Source organism: Aquarana catesbeiana, linkage group LG05 (genome assembly GCF_042186555.1).
Source record: "Aquarana catesbeiana isolate 2022-GZ linkage group LG05, ASM4218655v1, whole genome shotgun sequence".
Lineage (NCBI taxonomy): Eukaryota > Metazoa > Chordata > Amphibia > Anura > Ranidae > Aquarana > Aquarana catesbeiana.
In genome coordinates, this window is record NC_133328.1 from 47,607,915 (window position 1) to 47,633,914 (window position 26,000).

At 42.7% G+C, this 26,000-nt stretch overlaps 1 protein-coding gene across 6 annotated transcripts in view; it reads left to right on the plus strand.

The window, feature by feature from the left end:
* The window catches only part of ADAM22 (ADAM metallopeptidase domain 22), a 419,533-nt gene that overhangs the window by 303,476 nt on the left and 90,057 nt on the right, over window positions 1-26,000 (plus strand). For all 6 annotated transcript variants that reach the window (XM_073629692.1, XM_073629695.1, XM_073629694.1 and 3 more), the window contains exons 11-17: window positions 2,590-2,756; window positions 6,669-6,753; window positions 7,579-7,669; window positions 8,274-8,325; window positions 17,364-17,463; window positions 19,784-19,855; window positions 19,983-20,075. In XM_073629692.1, coding sequence (XP_073485793.1) covers window positions 2,590-2,756; window positions 6,669-6,753; window positions 7,579-7,669; window positions 8,274-8,325; window positions 17,364-17,463; window positions 19,784-19,855; window positions 19,983-20,075 — 660 coding nt within the window. The remainder of the gene's footprint in view (window positions 1-2,589; window positions 2,757-6,668; window positions 6,754-7,578; window positions 7,670-8,273; window positions 8,326-17,363; window positions 17,464-19,783; window positions 19,856-19,982; window positions 20,076-26,000) is intronic.

Sequence of the window (26,000 nt, forward strand, 5' to 3'; positions counted from 1 at the left end):
TATATGCGAATGGCCGCAAATAGCTGCAGGAGCTATCAGTCTCCCATTGCTTTCAAGGGGGCTGCTGCTTCTTGAAGCTCCAGTCTTTGGGTGCTTTTCCTGTGTCATCACATACAATGCATGGCTGATAACCCTGTATTGTATATGGGGGGAGCGTGCAACTACAGGCGAGAGCCACTTAGAAAGAAGCGGGACCAGTCACATTGCTGGAGTGAGAAAAAAGGTAAGTAATACAGCCTCTTCTGCAACCTTTTGGACTTGAAAAGCATTTAACCCTTGCAGTCTTGGAGGGGCCACATCAAGGGTATTTTTTGTTAAGCGATTCCCCTCAAATTTCTTTAAAATATCTATAATTATATGCATATAGTGATATTGTGATAGTTGATGAAGTGAAGCTGTGAGATATGGGATCAGCAATTTTGGTTTTAAAGCCTTAGGCTCTAGTGACCCTCATCTTGACTTATCTAACTAGTGAGTTATTGATCTGAAACAAGCATGTGCCCAATAAAGCCTATAAGTTTGAAGTTAGACATAAAAGAAATTCCTGACAGCCGCACTCCAAAAATATTTGCTTTTATTCAATAAGGTGTCATCCAAAATACAGGTCACAGCAAAGTGGAACAAAGCTTACGCGTTTCACACTACAAGGAGTGCTTAGTCATAGCTAACAATCACAAAAATCAAAGTGAAATAAATAGTAAAAATTACAAACCATGTGACCACATAATAAGCAGATATCAATTAATCAATGAATATACCAATTAGGCATCATGGATCACCTGTGGTATCAACAAGTGCAGTGAGAAAAAAGAAATGAAATGAAATGGAGCGGTGATACTCTCTCTCTATAAGTTTGAACTCTTGTTCTGCTTCCTTGTTCCAGGTACTAGATAAAGCCAATGCCAGAATGACAGCACCGAAGCATGCACCTTTAAAAACAAGCCAATAATGGCAGCCCCCCACCCATGCTGCTCTTTTTACAGGGTTTATTTAAAGTGGAGTTTTACCCAGAAAATTAAGTCCTGATAGATCACTTCATACTGCCCTCTTTTGCAGATATGTAAAACATTACAAAAAAGTGCCTATACTGTTTAAATCCAGTAATGCTTGGATTCATTGCTTCACACAGCCAGAGCTGTCCTGTATTTTGAGTACTGTGCCAATAATCTGTGAGACACTAGAGGCCAATCCACTAACAGACTAAAGATTTACTACTAATCGGGGGGGGGGGGGGAGAGAAACAGGAATGACACAGACTGTGCTGTGGGAACACAGATTAGGGAGGGAGAAAAGCAAGAGAGGTGACAGGACAAACTCTGCTGCCAGGGAGACACAAAATGGTTAAAGGAGTTGTAAAGGCAGAAGTTTTTTTGTGTTAAAGCCTTCTTGGTGTAGCAGCCACCCCAGCACCCTCCTAATACTTACCTGAGCCTCATCTCTGTCCAGCGATGTCCACGAGTTCCTCGGCCCTCCAGAACTCTCCCTTCTGATTGGCTGAGACACGGCAGTGGCGCCATTGGCTCCCGTGGCTGTCAATCAAAGTCAGTTAGCTAATCAGGAGAGAGAAGCGGTGGGGCCGAACAGCAGCTCCATGTCTAAATGGACACGTGGCGCTGCAGCTCGGCTCGGGTACCCCCATAGCAAGCTGCTTGCTGTGGGAGCACTTTACAGGAGAGAGGGGCCAGGAGCAGGGAAGAGGGACCCGAGAAGAGGAGGATCCAGGCTGCCCTGTGCAAAACCAATTGCACAGAGGAGGTAAGTATAACATGTTTGTTATTTTAAAAAAACAACAACTTTACAATCACTTAAAGCTGGCTGTAGATGGTTTAAATCTCAGCCAGTTCAGCTGGGACCTGCTGAGATTCAATCCATGCATGTGCAGGCTATTGATCGACTTGGGTACAACCAGCATATCAGATTTCTAGCATGTGATTATTGCCAGTGTCTATAGCCACTAGCAATAATCACTGTGCTCCCCCCTGCCGGGAGAACACAATAGCTCAGTGAGAGGGATTCCCGCATCAACACTGACTGTGAAAGAGAATCGCATGGTCTATGGCCTGCTTTAGACTTACATGGATATTGTCTCATCATATCTCCCTGATATTCTCTCCTTTCTACCTTGGCAGGCAGCCTGTCAACTTCAGTACTGTAAAGCTTCTGTCAGACTTCCTTTCTAGCAGAGCCAAGACATACAATACAATCAAGGCTAAAATTGTGCACATTTTAATTACAGAGTGACATACAGATTTTGAGACTAAGGAAAGGGGAGTGCATTCAATAGAAATGTGACTGCTCTGGGGATTAACAAAATAGCAGCCTCTGGCAAGAAGAAACAGGAGAAACCCTGGAGGCAGTTTACAGCCCACACTAATTTTGGTAGCATAATTAATAATGTGGAATGTAGGTTGTTTCGCTAGAGAACATTAATTGTTTTTCAAACGGTTATGGGTAAAGTTACACTTTAAGCTACAGAGTCTCGTGTTCTCTGCGCAGTAATTTGGATTTGTACTGAAGTGACGTCTTTCCAGCAGGCCTGACAAAGCGCTCTCTCTCTCTCTCTCTCTCTCTTTCTCTTTCATGTACTAGCTATATAAGGAGCAGCTAAACACGCGGATTGTGCTGGTCGCCATGGAAACCTGGGCTGATAACAGTAGAATTAGCATTGATGGAAATCCTCTCAAGACGCTAAAAGAGTTTATGAAATACAGGAGGGATTTTATCAAAGACAAAAGTGATGCTATACATCTCTTCTCGTACGTAATGTTTATTCTGTGCTTTTTATGCTTATTTTTTTCTAATATATAGGTTATGATGGGACCATCAGCAGGGTCCCAGAATCTAGCTCTGTTTTTTTTTTTTTGAGATTTGGGTCATTTTCTATCAAGATTTATTGAAAATTAATAAATAAATACATAAATAAAAAATATTTTCAGTACATCTCTACAGTACATACACATTTCCCTGTGTTCTATCCCTTTAAGAAACAGCAAGTGTGCTTCTAACTTCTTGTTTAAAGCGGAGTTCCACCCAAAAGTGAAAGCTCTGCTTATTAGTCTCCACCCCCACCCCCCTCCTTCCGGTGCCACATACGGATGGGGGGGGGGGTACCTGCCCCCACTTCAGTCGGACCTCACGCATGCACAGTAGGGAACAGGCTGTGATGGTTTCCCTTACTACGAATAGTGGCGACAGCACCCGAGAGCCCATGGAAACATTGGCTGGGGTGCCGACATCGCTGGATTCCAGGACAGGTAAGTCTCCTAATATTAAAAGTCAGCAGCTAAAGTATGTGTAGCTGCTGACTTTTAATTTTTCCGTGGGGGGGAGGGGCTGGAGCACCACTTTAAGCTAACGCATTGGAGTTAATTTAGTAAATCTGGAGAGTGCAAAACCTGGTGCAGCTGTGCATAGCAGCCAATCCACTTCTAACTTCAGCTTGTTCAATCAAGCATTGACGAAAAAAAAAAAACTGGGAGCTGATTGGTTTTTATGCAGAAGCTGCGCCAGATTTTGCACTCTTCAGTTTTAGTAAATCAACCACAATGCCTATACTGCACTGAAATCCAAAGCAGCCCTGCCTACTGGACTACAAAACTCCACATACAGTGTTCAGCATAAATGAGTACACCCCAATAGATTTGTCAGAAAACCTTTATTTTTCTTTCAGAATCAACATTTTCTATGGGACACTATACTACAAAATACTCCCACAAAGGCAGGCCATTGATTGCAAGATTTGTTAATTTGTACACACAAAAAAAGTATTTTTCGTAAAACATTTTTATTCAAGACCATGTTGGAAAAATGAATTCACCCCAATGAAAGTCTTAGGAGCAATATATATATTTTAGACAAAAAAGTCCTAATTAACAAGAATTCAACTGCAGGTGAGTCTAATTATTCATTAGCCTCCCTGGCGGTTTTCCCGAGTGTGGTTCGGGGTTAAAATTCAGGACCATTAGCGGTAACCCCGAGCCACACTCGGGATTACATCGCAGGATCCTGGTGTGGCTTTACTTACCTTGTCCCCGGGATCCTGCGATGTCCCCCGCTGTGTCTGCGGGCTCCGTCCTCCTCCGAAGCCTCTCCGTGCCAGGCTCTGTTCCATGCGAGTGGCACGACGCACGGGGGCGGAGCCTGGCGGCAAATTCAAAAAATTGTAAAAACATAACACATGCAGTACTGTAATCTTACAGATTACAGTACTGTATGAAATTATTTCACATCCCTTTTGTCCCCAGTGCTTTGTCCTATGCCCTGTATGCAGTTTTATGTTATATATACTGTTCTTTCTGCCTGGAAACTGGAGATTGTCCATAGCAACCAAAAAGTGTCCCTTTACGTCAAAAGTGGCTTTAGACCAGCAAGAAAACAGCGATAGTAAATTAGAACACTTGCAGAATTGAGCGATAGTGAATCGTGGAGAAATTTATTTTATTTATTTATTTATTTTTTTAAATTATTTATTTTTATTTATTATATTATAATTTATGTTTTTGTGTTTCAAACTTTATCATACCCGGGATATCTACTAGACTCTGGTTTGGACAGATTTAAGTGTGTTATTGTTAAGAATTACAGACCTACAATATAAAACGCCAAATTTCCATGCAAAATAATTGTACCGCTTTCAGCACCTAAAATCCGAAATAATCATACTGCTAGGGAGGTTAATGTCTTGCCGACTGGCCCACGTACATTTACTGCGGGGAGGCGGCTCCTTTGCGCAAAATCACATACAGGTGCGTGATTCTGCACTTCTGGGTCTGCAGCGTGCACGCCATGTCTGCCGGGACCCGCCGATCGTTCTCGACAGAAGCAGAACAGCGGTCTTTTTATGTAAACAAGGCAAAACAGGTAAACATTGCCGTTCTTCTAGTATGGAAGACAGAGATCCTGTGTTTCAGCTAAGCAGGAACAAGGATCTCTGTCTTCCCACAGTTAAAGCACCTCCCCCACAGTTAGCAAGCACCCCCTAGTGACATATTTAATCCCTTCACTGCCAGTGTCAGAAGTACAGTGACAGTGCATATTTTTTAGCACTGATCACTGTATTGGTGTCACTGGTCCCCAAAAAGTATCAAAAGTGTCACTTAGTGTCCGATTTGTCCGCCACAATGTTGCAGTCCCACTATAAGTCGCTGATCGCTGCCATTACTAGTAAAAAAAATTAAATAAAAATTTTATAAAAATATCCCATAGTTTGTAGGCGGTATAACTTTTTGCGCAAACCAATCAATATACACTTAATGGGTTTTTTTTCACCAAAAATATGTAGCAGAATACATATTGGCCTAAATTGATGAAGAAATTCGATTTTTTACATTTTTTTAATGTATAAGGGGTGTGAATCAGGGGTGGGAATCAGTAGTTTAACAGAAATAAACTGGGCAGGGCTGACACCACTCAATCCACAAAAATGCTCTGTGTTGTCAGCCCACAGCAGGAATTGGGAGCTGAGTGTATTTCTGACAGATCAAAGGGTATTCCTCTGTACTTGCACAGTCTTTATAGTGATAAAACACAGGAAATGGTGCATGTATTGTAGAGATGTACTACATATGTTTTTCTTTATTTTGTCTTCACATACGCTTTAAGTTTTGGGGAAGAAATGGGGAATGGATAGAACTTTTTTTTGGGCATTTAAAGTTGCGGTCTGTAGAAGCTTTCCCTCCCCCAGCAAGATTTTTGGTAGAGGAACAGACATTAACCATCATAGGAAAATGTATATACTGTATGTTGGTAAATCTTCTTGATGAAAGTGTCAGCAAAGAATGAAGTGCCTAAAGTTTGTGAATGATGCTTTTCGAAATATATGATACATTTTGGGTGACTCTGACTTTCCACTCCTTATCAACTAAACCTTTCGCTGATATAAGTTGGTGTGTTTTATAAGTGTAACCTAACATATGGATTAATCATTGGATGGAGCCCTAAGGCTAGTGTGTTTCGTTATTACATGCCAAACCACACTGACCACTATACATGCCAGTGGCAAGAGAATGCACTTTAAACTCTCCATGTATTAACAATGTGCATTGTTTTTTTCTCTTTTTTAAACTAACTTTATTTACCAAAGAAAGTTGTGCACCATGCATGGCTATCCACCTGTGTGCTCCATGTTTAGTTATGAGTGTGCACGTCATAGCGGTGGACCTGGAGGCTGTGTAAAATAAACTTGACACATACACATGTAAGCACATAGCCAACCAGCAATTTGCGCATCCTAGGGTGACAATGCTACATCTGCAGAAGCAGGGGCTCTGTTGGTGTTGTCACCCTAGGTCAGGGAGTGTCAGGACCAGCAGGTCAAATTCTAACTTTTGTTTAAATAAGAAGTATGGCCAAAGCTCTTTTGGACATATGTGTCCTCTGGTGCACTTAGTTTTTCACTCCTGTGACCCAGATTCAGTGGACAGCAGGCTAAAGTACGCTGCCTACTAGCATCACAGGGCCAGTCCAGGCTCTGCAGGGATCCCAACAATAATGTTGGGATGCACCCAGATGCCTGACCAGCAGCTGGCTCAGTCTCTCGGCGCACCTGCTCCTGCCCCCTCCACAGTCCGGCGCTCCAGTGAGCACTAGAGGGGCAGAACAGAGAGCTGAATAACAGTGGATAAGCTACAGGATATTATTTTTTTTTAATTCACATCCACTTTTTTCAGGGGGAGTCAATTTGAAAGCAGCAGAAGTGGAGCAGCATATATTGGTGGAGTATGTTCACTTCTAAAAGGAGGCGGTGTGAACGAGGTAAGAGGTACAGCGGCAAACATTACTGTCTTGTCTTATAGTTCCATTACTCAGTACTGTATGAAGAATATTACAGTGCTTCTAAAGTCAACAGTTTTATTGCCTTGATGCATTTTCTGCATTAGGGTAAAACAACTTTCAGTTGCTGTTCATCCCCCCCCCTTCCCTAAAGTCCTTTTTTAATCGAGTGCTGTGCCCGTCTGCAGGCCCTCTCTCCCTGTCTACCTGGTCTCTCAGGCTTGGCCGAGAGTAGCAGGAACCATTGGCTCCTGCTGCTGTCAGTCAAACCCTGTAAGGAGGGGGAGCGGGGCCAATCTGCGTTGTGTGTGTCTATAGACGCACACAGCCTGGCCGTGGGAGCAAGCCCGCACGTGTGCCCCCATAAGAAGCGTCTTAATATTATAGCACACGAAAAAGAGGAGGAGACTAGAGTGTCGGCAGGGAACCCCAGAAGAGGACGTTCAGGGCTACGCTATGCAATACCATTGCACAGAGCAGGTAAGCATATGTTTATTAATTTATTTAAAATTACAGTTTTTATTTTTTTTAACTTTTTTTTGGTCAAATTGTCAGCTTATACAGGGTATTTATTAAAACCGTACAGTAAAGAAAAATCCTTAAAAATGATGTATAATTATTTAGTTAGAGAAATTAGCCATAGAGTTGTTTTAACTGATGCATACTGAATGTGTTAAATTTGGACTGGGTATCTAGGCTTCAATGAATTCTAAATAAAGATGGCAACAGCCTTCCTGTTTTATGCTGTATCCCCCAATGTGTTTTTGGCATCAGTGATATTCATCTCTATTTTGTTTAATGTTTCAGTTTGGAAGGGTGGATGTCCTGGCAATCACAATGGTACAATCCCTGGCTTATAATTTGGGCATTTTTTCTGATAAGGAGAAGATGAAGAGAGGTATGTAACTGATATGTTTTATGATGTACAGCATTGTATCCTCCAATTGGGATAAAATGTAGTAGTAGTTTTTATTGTTTTAATATTTTATATATTGCTACAGTAAAACTTTTTAGCAATATTTTGCAGAGAACACTGACATCAATCCCTGTCAAATTTTTTCTATATGTTACCCAACCTATCTATAGAATCGGGCACAGTCCTCGAGTAGTACCGACTTTTGATAATGATGGATACATGTGTATCCATCATTATCATGTGTTGTGACCTTAGATACTGGTCTCCAAACTGCGGCCAGTGGGCTGGATGTGGCCCTTGGCTTGCCTTTATCTGGCCCTTGGGGCACTTTTCCTTCCACTGATACAAGGCACTATTCCTACTCCTGCCATCAATGATGGGACACCATTCCTCATTACTTCAGGAGGCTTAGGCTTTGTAAAAACAAAATCAGGGAGCCCTTGCGCTATTTAGTTGTTGGTAGACCTAAGAAAGATTATACTATCAGAATGTAATATGTGTGATCACCTTGGGTCATATTCTGTAAATATTTATTGTCAGTATTACAGTGAGGTTTTTCTGGTAATTGTCTGGATTGTATCTTTAGGGGAATGTACCTGTGAAGACAGGTGGCATGGATGTATCATGGAAGACATTGGGTAAGGCCTAAAACAATCTTCTCTTTTTTGCTGTAACCTAATTTTCTTCTTGCTGGATGTTATACAGTCACAGTGTGGGAAAAAGATGTTGAGTCTTATGATGGAAATCAGTTCATTCTGTTACTCACAAGAACCAACAGTTGTCTCCGTTTCAGGTTTCTTAAAGTGATATTAAAGGTTTTGCACAGATCCTCCTCTTCTCGGGTCCCGCGCTGATGCCAAACGGACCGGATGCCATACACACAGAATGTTGGCTGATGTCGCCCGACATTCGGCCCATGTGTTCGGGGCTTAACCATAACATAAAAATAAACAGGAGAATCTCAGGTTTTAGGGAATCAGGTTTCAGTCTTGAGGATGTTAAACCAGACTGTAGAGTTTGGTCCATATCATTAGATTATCTAGAACGGGGTTTCTCAACCAGGGTTCCTCCATAGGGGTTGAGCAATGAGCAATTTCTGCCTCTTAGATAAGTTCCCCCTGACACCATTGATCTTTTTAGCTATCTGTAAGGGGGTAATTCTTCCCAATGTCCACAAGTGTAAGGAGTATTCTTTCCACTGATCATCACACTAATGTATCCTGAGTTGTAGATATAGTAATTTTTAGCAGGGGTTCCCTGAGACCGGAAAGTTATTTCAAGGGTTGAAAATGGTTGAGAAATGCTGATCTAGACAATAAGGAGTCAGCGTAGGACAGTAAAGTCATCATGCGCTTAACCTCTCATCCTGCTGATGTGGCGTATAATGCTTGTTTTACCAGAGAATGTTCTAATACAGAGGAATGTTTACCTTTAATCCACAAGCCCACAGTCTTCCTCGTCACCAGTGGCAGTTGTAGCAGCTGATTCCCCAAACTGCCACTGGTGACGAGGTGTTCTTGCTGGTCTCCAAATGATCTTTTCACCACCCAGTGTTGAGGAGTGCTACATTAAAGCAGTCATTTTATTTTGCACGGGATCTCAATGCACCTCAGGGCACAAAAAAAAAAAACAACCTGCACTATTTTTGGGAATGCAGCATACCTCAACATACAGAAAATTCACATCTGTGCCTTATTCCACACTTCCTTGCAGAGAACACAGATCCTTCCATCAGTCCCTGCCTTCCATAGGAGCTCACGTTCGAATATCCATAGTGTATTTATACATGTACAGTGCCTTGAAAAAGTATTCATACCCCTTGAAATTTTCCACATTTTGTCATGTTACAACCAAAAACAGAAATGTATTTTATTGGGATTTTATGTGTAAAGGGAGCTGAATACAAATGCACGCCACACTTTTCAGATATTTATTTGTAAAAAATGTTGAAAGCCGTTTATCATTTTCCTTCCACTTCACAATTATGTGCCACTTTGTGTTGGTCTATCACATAAAATCCCAATAAAATACATTTACATTTTTGGTTGTAACATGACAAAATGTGGAAAATATCAAGGGGTATGAATACTTTTTCGAGGCACTGTATGTTTTGGGATTTTGGGTTAGTTTAAAGTTTAGGGTGATACCATTTATTAGATAATATGGATTCTAGTGCAAACTTGAAGAAGAGGCCAGAGAGCCGTGAAAGCTTATGCTAGAATCTTTAATCAATAAATGGTATCACCCTAAATCTAAACTTCTAATTTTGTCAGTCGTTAACACAGCACAGAACTGATGCTACTACTATGGATTTTGATATGAATTTAGAAGGCTAGGAAATCTAAATAAAGACAGAACATGCCAGCTCCATGAAAGTGTTTTTTTTTTTAAGGAAGTCAACCTCAAGCCCTAGTGCTGCCCAGTAACTACTAAGCCCCTATATTACATCTCCCCAGAGTGTGGGACCAGGTATCCGACACCCCTGAAAGTGTCAGATATCAGCGGTGGCCGTAAGAAATCAAAGATTTACCACACTGCACAGATAGAAAGGTAAGTATTTATCTTCCTCTTTTACAGTAGGCGTTTAGTTTCATGCTGGAACGTTAGCAAACAGGGTCACATTAATCAGTGGAGTGATTTCCTTACTCTGCTACAGTACTGCTATGTTTCTTGGCACACACTTGAAGCCTGCACCATTTATAACTATACTCATGATTAGCAACTGTTTTAAAATACTGAGTGATCATGCAGTTTACACTGTCATTATACTTATAGTAATGTGGCTGCTTTGCACCAGAGTGCTCATTGATGAAATCTTCAGAGAAGCTCTGTCTGTCATGATTGAGGATTGTAAGGATGTTCCAAGCAAGAAAGAGGTTTAACCCTTTCATGACCAAGCCTATTTTTGAAATTTGGTGTTTACAAGTTAAAATCCGTATTTTTTGCTAGAAAATTACTTAGAACCCCCAAACATTATATATATTTTTTTAGCAGAGAATCTAGAGAATAAAATGGCGATTGTTGCAATATTTTTTATCACACGGTATTTGTGCAGCGGTGTTTTAAAAGCAAATTTTTGGAAAAGTGACACTTTCATGAATTTTAAAAAATCCAAACAGTAAAGTTACCCCAATTTTTTTGTATAATGTGAAAGATGATGTTACGCCGAGTAAATAGATACCAAACATGTCACCCTTTATAATTGCACGCACTCGTGGAATGGCGACGAACTACGGTACCTTTGAATTTCCATAGGCGACGCTTTAAAAAATTTTTACGGTTACCAGGTTTGAGCTACAGAGGAGGTCTAGGGCTAGAATTATTGCTCTCGCTCTGACGATCACGGCGATACCTCACATGTGTAGTTTGAACACCGTTTACATATGCGGGCGCGACTTCCGTATGCGTTTTCTTCGCTGCGCGAGCTCGCGGGGACAGGGGCACTTTAAAAATTTTTTTTTTTTTTTTTTTTTTTTTATTTATTATTGTACTTTATAAATTGTGTCTAAATTTTTTTTTTTTTTTTTTTTTACTTTTATTGCTGTCACAAGCAATGTAAACATCCCTTGTGACAGTAATATGTGGTGACAGGTACTCTTTATGGAGGGATGGGGGATCTAAAAGACCCCCCATCCCTCCTTTACACTTCAAAGTATTCAGATCGCCGAAAACGGCGATTCTGAATACTGTGTACTTTTTTAAATTCGGCGCCATTGGCAGCCGAGTAAACGGGAAGTGACATCATGACGTCGCTTCCGCGTTTACAACAAGAAGGCTGGAACGAAGCCGCTCGCAGCTTCGTTCCAGTCCGCCCCCCAGCCGCCGAAGGCAGCCGAACGGACACCGGGCCTCCCGATCGCACGGGAGGCCCGGTAACAGCGGCGGGAGGCGGCGGGAGGGGGGGGATGTCCCCTCCCGCTCCTCCGGTATAACAGCCGAGCGGCTTTTAGCCGCATCGGTTGTTATACACGGGTAGCCAATCGCCCGCTCTAAACAACGGTACCGGGATGATGCCTGCAGCTGCGGGCATCATCCCGGTATAACCCCGGAAAGCCGAGTATGCATATATGCGTACGGTCGGCGGGAAGGGGATTTATATTATGTCTCAGGCTTAGATTTTTATCAACTGTTAAATGGTCTTTCAGTTTTAGGCAAATCCACTGTGCACTACAACTAGATCTGAGGGGAAGATCTGAAATGAGGGGAAGCTCTACTGATTTCTATCATCCAATCATGTGCAAGCAAAAATGCTGTTTTTTCTTTTCCTTGCATGCCCCTCTCAGATCTACAGCGACTGCACTTCCAAGATTTGCTTTTAGTAAATGAACCCCATTGTTTTATGAGTTTGGTGTGGAGGAACCTTGAGTGGTCTGCACAGAGCCCTGACCTCAACCCTACTGAACAACCTTTGTATGAATTGGATTCCAGGTCTCCTTGTTCAACATCAGTACTTGAGCTCACAAATGCTCTTTTGGTTAAATATGCACACATTTCCACAGACACACTCTAAAATCTTATGAAAAGCCTTCCCAGAAAAATGGAGCTGCAAAGTGGGTGGGAAGAAATTCCGTATTAATGACCATAGTTTTGGAATGGGGTGTCCAGCAAGCCCATACATGTGTAATAGTAAGTAAGGTGTCCACAACTTTTAGGCCTTAAGTGTATCTCCTTATTTTGTTGTTGACCTAACAACGAATAACTATCTTTTTACGATAGCAATTTACTGGCTTTTTTCCCCCAAAGCAATTATTTTTTCTAAAGGCTGACTCATTCTCTGTCCTAACCCCAGTGTCCTCCATCACTTGGATCCCTCTCCTTGATGTCTAATGAAGTGCCCTGTTCCACATTACTTATCAAAGCAGTTTATTTTTTTTGCTTTTAACATTGCATCCTTCTACTGAGCTGCCACTTCTATTGATCACATTAATTCTGTAAACAAATGTTTGTTCAGCACTAACATAGCAGACATAGATTGAACAAAATGATGAAAGACCTGAAGAATAATAGCCTGATTCATCATCAGCTAATAATGTCTTTAGCTAACGAGGTTATATTAGTTTGTTGCCATTTCCAATTGTTTTCTTTGTTCTTTAAAAGTTAGACGTGTTCAGTGAAACTTCATAACATTGTACGTCTGCAGATAATAAAGGCTGTAATTGTAGTTTATTACTACTACCGTAGCTAATTGTGTGTCCCTCTCTTTGAATAACAAGTACCTGATTCATGATCGTACATTGTTGTCATAGTATTTTAGGCTTTAAAAGCATATAGATGCTGTTTTTTTTAAATTTAATTTACTAGTACAGTTAATAGGGAGTGAGTGGCCTGGTTGAATAAGAAATAGGATCTTAAATCTGGACTCCAGACAAAACACCAAGAATTAAGTTACTTGTTAAAAATAATTGAACCTCTCGCCTAATGCATATGTGCGACTGCAGGACAGGTGGGCCTTAACGCCAACATGCCGCACATACAGTATGTGTCCATGGTGTAACACTGTTCTGTGCCCAGATCATGCTCCCAACCTACTGACATACTAACCAAGCTGTCAGCGGTAGTTCCCGGCCACCATTCATGTTTCGGAACTCTGTCTCTGCCTCCCAAGGGTTCAGAACCCCTTAAAGGGATGGCAGCAGTGGCGGCCAGTCCATAAGGGGCGCAGGGGTGCTTCCCCCTTAATCTCTGTGCGCCAGCCCCTAATCTCTATGCGGGGCACCAAACGCATGGATTTCTACAATGGTTTTTTTTTTTTTTTGAAGCACATTAGAGCCTATATGGCTTAAAAAAAGTTGGGTTTGGGGTGCAGAGCATAGTCTTCGCTATAGTCTTCCTGCTTCTCCTCCCGGCCAATCAGGACAGGAAGCGGGTCCTAAGACCGGATTGCCCGGGAGGAGAATCAACCAGATTGGCCCGGGAGGAGAAGCCATGGAAACTGCCGAAGCCTACAACAACCTGGATGGGGTAAGTGCGGGCAAGTGGGCGGGCGGTCGGTCGGTGGGAGGGGTTTGTTTGCTCCCCCCCAAAAATGGAGCACTAGCTGCCACTGGCTGGCAGAAAGTGACGGCAAGGGATATTTGTAAACCCCAACAATGAAATTCTCTTATTTTTCTCATTTTTGGTTTGTAAAACATACCATCTAATGTATTTTGATTATGTGTTCAGTAAGTGCAAAGAAAACTATGTCAGAAATTCCGAACTGTCTTGTATCCTCTGCTCACTTCCTGTATTATCTCAAGGAGTCATATTAGCCCACTTAGTTCTTATGTTGGACTATAAAATCATAAGTGTCTATGTTGAAGAAAATAGGATGGCTTGAGAACTTTAGCAAAAAACAACTGAGAAGGGTTGACAACACTCAGTCCACAAAAATGCTGTGCGTTGTCATGCCACAACAAGATTACATTTGGCCATGGATGGTTCGAATTGCGGCTGGTTCAGCAGGGACCGGCCTAGACTTGAACCATCTATGGGCAGGCTGTTGAATTTTCGGCATGCAATTATTGCCAGTGGCTTTAGCTTCTAGCAATAATCACTGTGTTCTACCGGTAGGGATGGCTCCCCGTGCTCCTGGAGAATGCAATAGCTCCATGGGAGGGATTCCCCCATCAACACTTACTGTGTTGATGAGGGAATCAAGTTATTGTACCATCTATGGCCGACAGGTATTTCTCTTGGAGTTTGGAGTTGTGTGCAGGTACACTACTGGGACACAGGTCCTAATTTGATAGGTGTGTGGGTGTAGGTGTATGAGCCCCAAACACAGACAGTGTGCATTTAGGGCCACTTACCCACACTTGCACACTTGTCAAATTAGGACCTGCGACTGCTGTGTCCCCATAGTGTGGCTTCATCCAGCTGCATGAACAAACCACTCATTCACACAGCCAAAGTACCTATGTGAAAGAGCCCCTAGAGTGGTAAAACTCTGCGCTTAAGCTGCGCCCCCCTATCACTATCCCCTTTAGCTGTAGAGGCAGTGGTTGACGCAGCAATGGCAATGCTTTGCTTCGTGGCTGCAGCAGGAATTATGCCCCGGGAGTAGCATCCACAAAACATGACACATTCAAGGGAATGGCACTGCTCTGCAAGCACCCCGCAACCCTGTCCATTGCACAGAGTTGCAGTACACTAGTGTTGGGTTGAAGAGGTGAAAGCAGGCAGTGAAGAGGCAAAACAACCCCTCCTTACCCCCTGTCAAATGCTCTCTGGAGAGCAATCAAAACGCAGATCACTCTTCAGAGTGGGAAGCTATTGTGACCAATCCCACTATTGTGTTTCTTTAATTACTGTACTTTATTACTATTTTGTTTTATTTATTTATTTTTTCAACAGCCCTGTTGGGGGCTTTGGTGAAATATGAGTGGTCTAAATAGATCCCTGAATTCTCACTTTTGAGACAGAGAAAAGGACAAAGATTGAGGGCAAAGACTACTCATTACCTTTATTTGCAGCCTCAGCTGCACTGTAGATAAATGAACAGAAAACGCTCTGTATAGTGATAGTACCAATCACTCACTGTGTTCACCACTCTGATCACACCCACTGCTGCACTGATGAGGTCCAGGCCCCGTACAGGAGGTAATCTTGTTAACATATTGGATAAAGAAAGTATATATTTCTACTATTCAATATTTTTAGTGAAGTAACAATGTTATTTAAGGCACGATAGATAAACAGTGACAAAAACAGAAGTGCCTTTGTTTCAAGCGATCATGAACATAGGACCATTGAATAAGAGACAGAGCAATCTCAACATGAAATGTGTTTGGTGGGAGTACCCATTAACATAACTGTATAACATAAACAAAAAAATAAAATCTTAAGTCGTTCACTGTAAAATCAAGAAATACATCTCCGATCAACTAAGGACCAGTTACAGGTTGTCCCATCAAGCTACCTTAACTTATAACATTAGAAGTGACTTTCACAGGGAGAAAGGGGAAGGAAGGGGAAGGAAAAGAGATCAAAGAAAGGGAACCCACCTATTAAGACGGCCTAACAGGATTGGAATATCCATTTTTATTTTATCCCCATTGGTTAATAGCTTACTGTCGTGAACTCATAATTTTCCAGGATTTATTGTTAATGAATCTTTAAAATAATTATTAAATGTATCGTATTGTATTCTATGTATTTTAAAAATAAAATATTTTGAAAGAAAGAAAGGATCACGTCGGTCTAAGGATATGTGTTCTGTCAAAGCATCTTGTAGTTAGCAACAATAACCAAGTCAGCAAAAATCTAAACAATAAAAGAAAAAAAAAATGGAAATAGATCAAGAAAAGGGAAAAGGGAGAGAGAGAAAAGGAGGAAAGAAGAAAGAGAGAGGAAGGAAGAGGGTCAGGCAGAAGTGTTTTAAGGTGTAGATAAATAACGTATCCATGGATCCCATGTCGCATCGAATTTCTTAGTGGAATTGCGAAGGATACAGGTAAGTCTATCATTAACCATGTTCCAGTTAATTTTTTTCTTCACGTGGTCAAGGGGAACCAACGACTGCTTCCAATATTTAGCGATAGTTATTCTAGCTGCCAAAAATATATATGTATTTAGATTTGTCGATTTTTTGGGGGACCTCATCAGAAACCTTTGAAAAAGCGCTGGTTTCGGGGATCTACGTATATCAACCCCCGTCACAGAGTATACTAGGTTAAATGTACAAATCCAAAATCTAATGACTACAGGGCACTGCCACCAAACATGAAACATTGTACCCATCTGGTCACATCTTTGCGACTCTCGTCGGGACCAAATACCAACATAGAAGTGTTTGGTAATTTGCTTCAATTAATGTGGTATTGATAGATATTTTGGATAAAGCATAGGCAATATCTTACCAAGCCGATAATTCCCACGTGGTATTCAAGTCCCGTTCCCATTGAGTCATGTAAGGGAGCTTAGCATTTGGGTCAGTAATGGTAGTATATATTGTAGATATTCTTCCCCGTAAGAGGCCCTTCATTTGACAAGATAGTTCAAAATTTGTAAGTATAAGGGGTCCATTTAACAGGTTAAGTTTAGATCGTACAAAAGAAATAATCTGATTATATCTAAATAGTTTGCCGGAGGGCATCTGAAATGTGTCTTTAAAATATTGCAATGAGTGTGGTTGATCCCCATTAAGGTAGTCTCCTATCCTAAAAAGCCCTTTGTTGAGCCACCATAGGAATAGCATTGGAGTCATTCCGGGAGAGAACTCAGGGTTAAAGAATATGGGAGTTAGTGGAGTATGCGGGGAGGACAGAGGTTTGCGATGTCGTACTCTATCCCAGACCGCTAGGGAATGAGACAGGGTAGGACACAAAATAGGAGGCCGAAGGCAGCTAGGGAGCCACATTAGAGAACCCATGTCGAAAGGATGGCACGAAAGAGCCTTAATAGAGACCCAGAGGGTGTAGATCCTTTGGCTGTTGTGTAAGGAAGCTGAGTTATTTGAACCACTTGATAATAAGCTTGTAAATTAGGGAGGCCAAGCCCACCAGACGGTTTTGAGATGTACGTCATTTTATTCATTCAAGGTTTCTTATTGCTCCAAATAAAACTAAGGACGTCTGATTGTAGTCACTGTATATCTCCCCTCAGAACCGCAATCTGTAGAGTCCTAAAATAATAAAGTAGAAAGTATATATTTCTAAATAAAGCAATTCATATTATACAATATGATCCCTTTTCACAGATACTATCTTCCCAGCAAGTTTTCCAACTGTGACATAGAGGAATACAATGAATTTCTGAATAGCGGTGGAGGAGCCTGCTTGTTTAATAAGCCCTTAAAGGTGTGTACTCCCTTCCTTTCCTCTTGTACTTTTCATCTCCTATTAATAGACCACTCTGGTTATTATACTGAACATACTTATTATGGAAATGCTAAATTACATTTTTATTCAATATGTTCTGGGCTAAAAACACTTTTTTAATATTTCTTTTATAGTCAGGTGGATATGAAATCCTGTGAATCCTATGAAATCTATGTATTTGCCTTTACATGAGCAATGCACAGGTTCACTTTAATGGTTTGTTTTATTAAAAGTTAATTTTAGGGTTCCCCTAACTCTCTCAGTTGTTCAGACTGCCAGGCTGGATGTTTTTCTACTATGCTCAACTCCGCCATGCCACCATGGCCCAGTTCCCCAAACCTCCGCTCCTCCAACTAGACCCTGTTGAAGAATTGCTGTCTCAGAAAAGTCTTGAGAAGCCTCTGTCTGCTTTATATAGTACCCTGCTAGCTACTGACTCTCCAAAAATAGATAAACTGTGGGATTTATGGAAACAAGATATTCCCTCTTTGGACAAAGAGGACTGGGAGGATTGTCTGAAGCAATGTCCTAAACTGGTAATCTCTTCTAGGGATAAACTAATACAAATAACATTTTTACATCGTGTTTACTTTACCCCAGTGAGACTCCACAGAATATATCCAAATAGGGATCCCCACTGTCACCGTTGTTTGACGCAGCTGGGTACCTATCTTCACATATTCTGGGAGTGCCCCATAATCTTTACCTTCTGGTCCAATGTATTTGAGCTGCTTTATCTTCGTCTCGAGTTATCGGTCCCTATGACACCAGAGTTGGCCCTGTTGAGGATCCATGATGACGCCCAAAGATCCTACTATAGCAAACTATTGATTTCATACCTGTTATTCTATGCAAAAAAATAAATTCTTTGTAGATGGTCCTCCCCTACCTCTCCTGCTTTGTCATCTTGGGAAGCCAGGATCAATGCTGCATTGCCTCTTTATAGGTTGATGTACATTGACTGCCCTTGGAAATTCAACAAGGTATGGTTGCCGTTGACTTCTCAATAGAGTAGACTCCTGTTCCCCCCCTTCCCTCCCCCCTGATTAATAGATAGTAGTGTTTCTGTGGTCCCCCCCCCCCCCGTTGGGCCCATCCTATTGGGAATCTAAGGTATTCTTAAACATATTATTCGATTGCTTCGCTGCTTGATTATTGTTGGGATTTGTCTATGTTTTCATTCTGCTCATCTAATTGTATTACACCATGTCATACATGTCATACTGTTTATGCTCTTTGTTTTCATATACACTGTATTGATATTTCTTCAATAAAGCAACCCTGATTGTTAAAAAAAAAAAAAAAATTAAGTAGGAGGTATAGATTGATCTAATTTCCAAAAATGTGTCACCATCCCTGAGCAAATCTTGTAATGATGGAACTTTAAGGACACCGATGGAAGTTTAAGGACACCTTGCAGTGAAAAGAATTATTCACAGCAGAAGCCAATCTGCGGGTACCGGGCACTCAATGTCTTCCGTTCTGTTCTGAAAGGGGGAAGGGATAGATTTTCTGTTTCTGCAAAACAGGAACTTAAATAAATTTCTTTCCCTAGCAAAAGCAGTACACGGAGTAAACACAAACACTGGTTAGGCACACAGTTAACCCTTTGATCGCCCTAGATGTGTAACCCCTTCCCAGCCAGTTTCATTAGTACAGTGACAGTGTATATTTTAAGAATTGATCACTGTATTAGTGTCACTGGTTCCCGCAAAGTGTCAGTTAGTGTCCAATTGTCCGCCGCAATATTGCAGTCCCGCTATAAGTTGCTAATCGCCACCATTAGTAGTATAAAAAAATAAAGATTCCAGTATATATTCCATAGTTTGTAGATGTTATAACAGTCAATTAAACCAATCAATATACGCTGATTGGGATTCTTTTTTTTTACCAAAAATATGTAGCAGACTACATATTGGCCTAAATTTATGAAGAAATTAGATTTTTTTACATTTTTTTTATTGGATATGTTTTATAACAGACGGTAAAAAATATTGTTGTTTTTTTTTTTCAAAATTATCTGACTTTTTTTGTTTATAGCGCAAAAAATAAAAAAACACAGTGGTGATCAAACACCAAAAAAATAAAGCTCTATTTGTTGGAAAACAATGACGTAAATGTTATATGGGTACAGCGTCGCATGACCGCGCAATTGTCAGTTGAAGTAACACAGTGCCTTATCGCAAAAAATGGTCTGGTTAGGGAGGGGTAAATCTTCCTGAGGTCAAGTGGTTAAAAGGCTTCATGAATGATGTCGTGTTTCCAGTTAATTTAATATAATTTTGTTTTACTGGTGTAGCTTTTGGATCCTCCGGAGTGTGGTAACGGCATTGTGGAAGCTGGTGAAGAATGTGACTGCGGAACTGTTGAGGTATATGAATCCCCACATGGTCTGAGTCCTGGAATAGACCTGTCATTAGTGGCTGACAATGTTTAATATATGTAACTGGTTGTATTATTAGGATTTATTCTTACTTGTTCTTTTTAATGTTTGGTAGGAATGTGCGAAAGAGGGAGAAGATTGCTGCAAGCACTGTAAGTTAACAGAAGACTCACAGTGCAGCGATGGCCTGTGTTGTACCAAGTGCCAGGTAACACAAACTTTATTTAATATATAAAGCATGCAGGGCAGAATGGCCTAAAACTTTATTCTAAACCTATCATTCACAGAACAAGGAGAAAAAAAATCTCAGCTACTGCACACCGTACAAGCCGGACAGTGGCGTCACTAGGGTTGGTGTCACCTGGTGAGGTAATACATGGTGTCACCCCCCCACCCCCAACCCCCCGGCACTAAACAGGCTAGTGCGTCGGTGCGGCTCTCCCGCCTTTAACCCACCACAATGGATGGAGCTGGAATGGGATAGGGGGAATGGATGGAGTTGGGAGGGGATGGATGGAGCCGGGATGGAATCGGGGGGGATGGATGGAGAGGGGATAGGATCAGAGGGGAAGGATGGAACAGGTATGGGATCATGGGGGATGGATGGAGCCAGGATGGGATCGTGGGAATGGATGTAGCCGGGATGGGATCAGGGGGGATGGATGGAGCGGGTATGGGATCGGGGAGAATGGATGGAGCCGGGATGGGATCAGGGGGGTGGATGGAGCGGGTATGAGATTAGGGGGGATGAATGGAGTGGGTATGGGATCAGAGGGATGGATGGAGCCGGGATGGGATCAAAGGGATGGGTGGAGCGGGCATGGGATCGGGGGGGGGTGGAGCTGGATAGGATCTTTGATTGGGGGTTAGAGTATATGTGCTAGATGGTGCTTTGGGAGGGGAGAGGAATTGCGCTGGGGGGGGGGCAAAACTTCAAATCTGCCCCCCTCCTTCTACTTCTAGTACAAGTCCTCTCTACCCAAAACTAAGGGCACCCCCTAGCACCTATCCGCTAACCCCCCTAAAATCACTCCTGGCAGCATAATTGTTACCTGCCAATGCCCCCCAACCCCCCAACCACTATGTCGTCCTCCGCTGCAATACTCCTGTTGCATACCTCAGGGCAGGTACTGTAGTGTGGATGGTGTCCCTCATGATCCTCGGCTCTACCTCCTGGCCTCTGTACACATCAGAGCCGAGGAGGAAGCGGCAGTGAGTGCAGCCGGCGGGGACAGAGATGTGATTGCGGCCGCGCCCTGTGGGGGTGTGTGTGGGGATGGTCGGATCCCAGGCACCCAGTCTGTCTCTACCTCACTCCCTCCTCCCCCAATCTCCCCGCACATTGCATGGAGCAGAAGAGATCCCGGAAGGGAAGGAGGGAGCTGGGGCGCCGGTGTCAGTCTGTGCCTGGTGTCACCCTCTGGCAGGTGTCATTCAGTTGCGGGCCGCACCCCCCACACCCCCATAGCAATGCCACTGAAGCCAGATGGGTAATAGTTGTAAACGGGTTTAGGCCAACTGTAATAGGTTGGGAGTCAGATGCACCTCAAAATCCATGCCAACACATGACACACTACCTGCCACGCATGAAGAAGACCAGAAGTGGCCATTGGCCACAAAAATCTATCCTCATCCTCCATATTGGGAAGGGGGGTGTTGGGGTGAGAGCAGGGAGCGCTGCACAGGATGGAGGGTGGGGATGGATTTATGCGGCCAGCAGCTTCTTCTGGTCATATTTGACTCCCAACCTATTAAAGAAGGGCTGAGGCTGTTATCACCTTTTTACATGCCAGACTTGTATGGTGTGCAGAGGCTGAGATTTTTTTCTCCTTGTTCTGCAGATTACATAGAGTCAGGGCGGACCCCTAGCCTGACCTGCACCCTCAGTGAAATACACCAAATGGGGGACAAAGGTGTCGAAGCGGAGACCCTAAAGTCACCTTAGGTTAACATAAACCTATAAGGCACAAATTAAAGAATAAGGGCATTTTTTTTTTTAATTAAAGGTATGCAATAAGACATAACAGTATGACATGACCAAACAGGGTTGATGAAATCCAAATATAAACAGCAATACAACCACAGCAGGTATAAATGGATATCAAATAAATAACAGACAAGGTTCCACCATTACAATATAGAATATCTGTAAACTGTTTGCAGTAGCCTTTACAACAAATATATCCTGTATCCGGTCTTGTAGTGTGGAGGAAAACAAATATTGAAACTCAATAGTCATGAACATACCAGAAAAGAAAGGAAAACACTAGCTAGCAGCTATTGAACCACTGCAGAGTGGAAACATAACGTGGACCCTACACGATATAGGTCTCTCTGTCCCATCCTCACAGTAGCTGCACCTGGTGATTAAGGCATACCGAGTGAATTTTTCTGTATTTTGGAGGAAAAAGATGACACCCAGGGTGACGAGGGAAGGAATTAAAAGAAACGGAAAAGTAAAGGAGCAGGAAGGGAAGGGTGTTTCGGCAGGGTTGGCGGCGCGAGGCGTTGAGATCCCATGGATGGATCAGTTTAAGAATAGGTCAAATAGTCATCCAAGACCCGAAACGTGTCCCAGTATAGCCAGTGTGTGTTATGCTCCTCTGTCTTATCCCTGAGGGCAGCTGTCAGGGATTCAGTCTGCTGAATGCCATTCACCCTGGCAAACCATTGTAGCACTGTAGGTAGAGATTGTTGTTTCCACATGCTGGGTACGCATGCCCTAGCTGCATTTAGCAGATGCTTCAACAGGGATTTACAATATCTCTTACTGGACATCTGGGTTAGGTTTAGAAGAACTGCCGCCGGGTTATCCAAAAGGGAAACGTCTGTAAGCCTATAAACATCTGTAGGACCTGTTGCCAGAATGAGGCAAGCAGCGGACAATTCCAGAAGATGTGGAGTAGTGTGCCTGTCTGGGAACCACATCTCCAGCACAGCGGGCTATGGCCAGGGAAAATAGAAGCCAACACGGCTGGCGTCCTGTACCAGCATGTCAAGATTTTAAATTGGAAATGTATGCGGTTCTTTTGGTCTTCCGAGAATGAAGTATTAAGATCTCTTTCCCATTTACTCAAATACAGTGGGTCGCGTTGGGAAGAAGCTGCAAGTAAAAAATCATAGGGGTAGAAAAGAGATTTCCACAAGGGCTCATCTCCCAGACAGAGGTCTTCAAACAAATTGGGCTGTCTGCAGAAACAAGCAGGGTCTGGGAGGGATCAAAGAAAATGGGTCAATTGTAAAATCTACCACTTGCCTAATGCTGAAGACTTGAGGGCGGGATATAAGACTGATGGACTGACCCACTCAGAAGGACCAAGGAAGGTAGAAGCTCTGACCACGTTCAAGTCCGGCTGGAGCTGAGAAGCTTTGTCAGAGAAACCAGGCACAAAGTCCGGGTGGGCAATAATGGGTGTCAACGGAGAGAGAAAACTGGACATCTCAGCTAACCGGTAGTATCTGCGAAGTTCAAGTATTGTAGGTTTAATCAAAGGGTGTGGAGAGGAAAATCGGGAGTAACGAATCCCAGCCCATGGAAGACCAGCTAATGAGACCAGTATTGATTCCTGTTCCAGGGATACCCATGACTTATAAGGCGAGTGTCTACACCAGTCGACCACTCTGTTCATATGGACCGCCGTGCAATATAAGGATGGGTTGGGAGGGAGGGCCCACCCCTCCTCTAAGCTTTGGTCGCTTTAAAAGTGATCTCTTAAGATGGGAGGGTTTACCGTGCCATACATAGTTAATAAAGATTGTCCGAAGCTTACAAAAGAAACCCTGTGGAATCTTAACTGGCAGAGCTTGTAAAAGATATAGAAGTCGCAGCATAACTTTCATCTTTAAAACGTTGCATGTACCAAACCACAAAACAGCCAAAGTTTTCCATTTTTCCAGGTCGGCGGAAAAAATGTTCAGTAAAGGTTGGAAGTTGTATTGCAAAATGAGGTGGAGATTAGAAGGAATCTTGGTCCCCAAGTATTGAATGGACTGTGAGGCCCAACGGAATGGGAAGTTGCTACTGAAGCGAGCAAGGAAACCAGGCGTGAGAGTAATATTGAGGGCTTCAGACTTTTCTAGGTTGACTTTAAAGTGACAAGTCACTATAAACACGTAATTCGGATAAAGTGAACGGTAGGGAGACAAAGGAGTATGCTATATAAAAGAGTAGATCACCTGCGTAAGCAGCAATTTTGGGATGGTATGAACTAGTCTCTAGTCCTCTGATGTCAGGATTGAGCCTCACATGCTGCTATAGGGGTTCCAGAGAAAGTATAAAAAGGAGCGGGGAAAGTGGGCACCCCTGTCTCATTCCATTGCCAATGGCGAAGGAACTTGAGGCAATTCCATTCACCTTGACAGTAGCAGTAGGGGTCGAGTAAAGAGCCGAAATCCAAGATAGGAGAGGGGCTGGCATCCCAATGTGTCTCAATGTGGCCAGTAGGAAGGTCCAGTTTACCCTGTTGAATGCTTTTTCAGCGTTGATAAGAAGATGAATATAGTATTAAGATGCCTGGCCCGTGCTATAACATCAATGGTCCTGATTGTATTATCTCTGGCCTCCCTATTGCAGATGAACCTGACCTAGTCAAGGGGAATGATATGCTGTAGAACTGTTCCCAGTCTCTCAGCTCAAATTTTTTTGTTAACAACTTGAGGTCGCAATTAAGCAATGAGATAGGCCTATAACTGGCACAAAGGAGTGAGTCTTTTCCTGGCTTGGGGATTATTGAGATTCTTGCTTTCAGGAGGTCAGGAGGCATGGCGTTGTCATCTAATATTGCGATTAAAGGTGGCAATGAAATTAGTTACTAGTTGTTTGTGAAAGGCTTTATAATATGAGACCGTAAAGCAGGAGCTTTCCCCCCTGGGGATCCAGCTAATGCAATCGAGAGTTCCTCTGTAGTGATAGGTTGAGAAAGCAGTTCTATTTCTTCCTCATTAAGAGAGGGTACATTCGCTTATCTAAGGTAGGCATCTACAGCTTTCAACCTGTAAGGGGCCCGGTCCAAGGAAGAAGAGGGGTGCCGTTTGTAAAATAAGAGATGTATGTATTTTGGTGCCCATAGAAGTGGACAAAGCAGGGATATGGGACAATTTACGTTGGAATCTTATTGCATTCGTCAATGACCTGCTGCACTTGTCACAAAATTCGTAAACAACTTGACGTGCTTTCAGAAGCATAGTTTTAGCCTGAAACAACGAGTGATCTCTAATCTACTCCCATAGTCGCACTACTGGCCCGTACACACGAGCAGAAATTCCGCCAGCAAAAGTCCGATGAGAGCTTTTGGTCCGAAAATGTGACTGTGTGTATGCTCCATCTGACTTTTGCTGGCGGAATTCCACCCAGCAAAAGATTGAGAGCATTTTTCGGTCGGAAAAAGTTCCGAGCAGAAATTCCTGATCGTCTGTACCAATTCCAATGCGCAAAATTCCTACGCATGCTCGGAAACAATTCGACACATGCTCGGAAGCATTGAACTTCATTTTCTCGGCTCGTTGTAGTGTTGTACGTCACCGTGTTCTTGACAGTCGAAAGTTCAGCGAACTTTTGTGTGACCGTGTGTATGCAAGCCAAGCTTGAGCGGAATTCCGTCGGAAAAACCATCCAAGATTTTTCCGACGGAAATTCTGCTCGTGTGTACGCGGCATAACTCTGCATCCATGAGTGGGTCTGAATGGCTCTTATGAGGCTTTTCACAGTCATGTAGTTTGGATAATAGCCCAGACAGCGTTTTCGCTCCATCTATCTTGATTCTGTGACCATAAACACTCCTCTAATGTAGCACTTGTGTATGTATGGCCCATAAGGAAAGAGAGTTGGAGACTGAATCTTTATTCAGCACAAAAAAGAGGTCCAGTTCTCACAGAATATCTGCTTTAACTTCAGGGTCTTGTAAGAGTGATTTATTTAGCCGCCAATTAGCGGATCTGGATGGCGGGTGTCGTAAGGCTAATTTTAGTGAGACTGGAGCATGATCTGACCAAAATGGCTAATATGTGCCCTAGAAACCATCGGGATCGCAGCGTGGGAGACCAAGAAGAGGTTTATCCTAGAATACAATCTGTGTACCGACGAGAAAAATGCATAGTCCCTTTGCTGTGGGTGAACTATACGTCATTTGTCAAC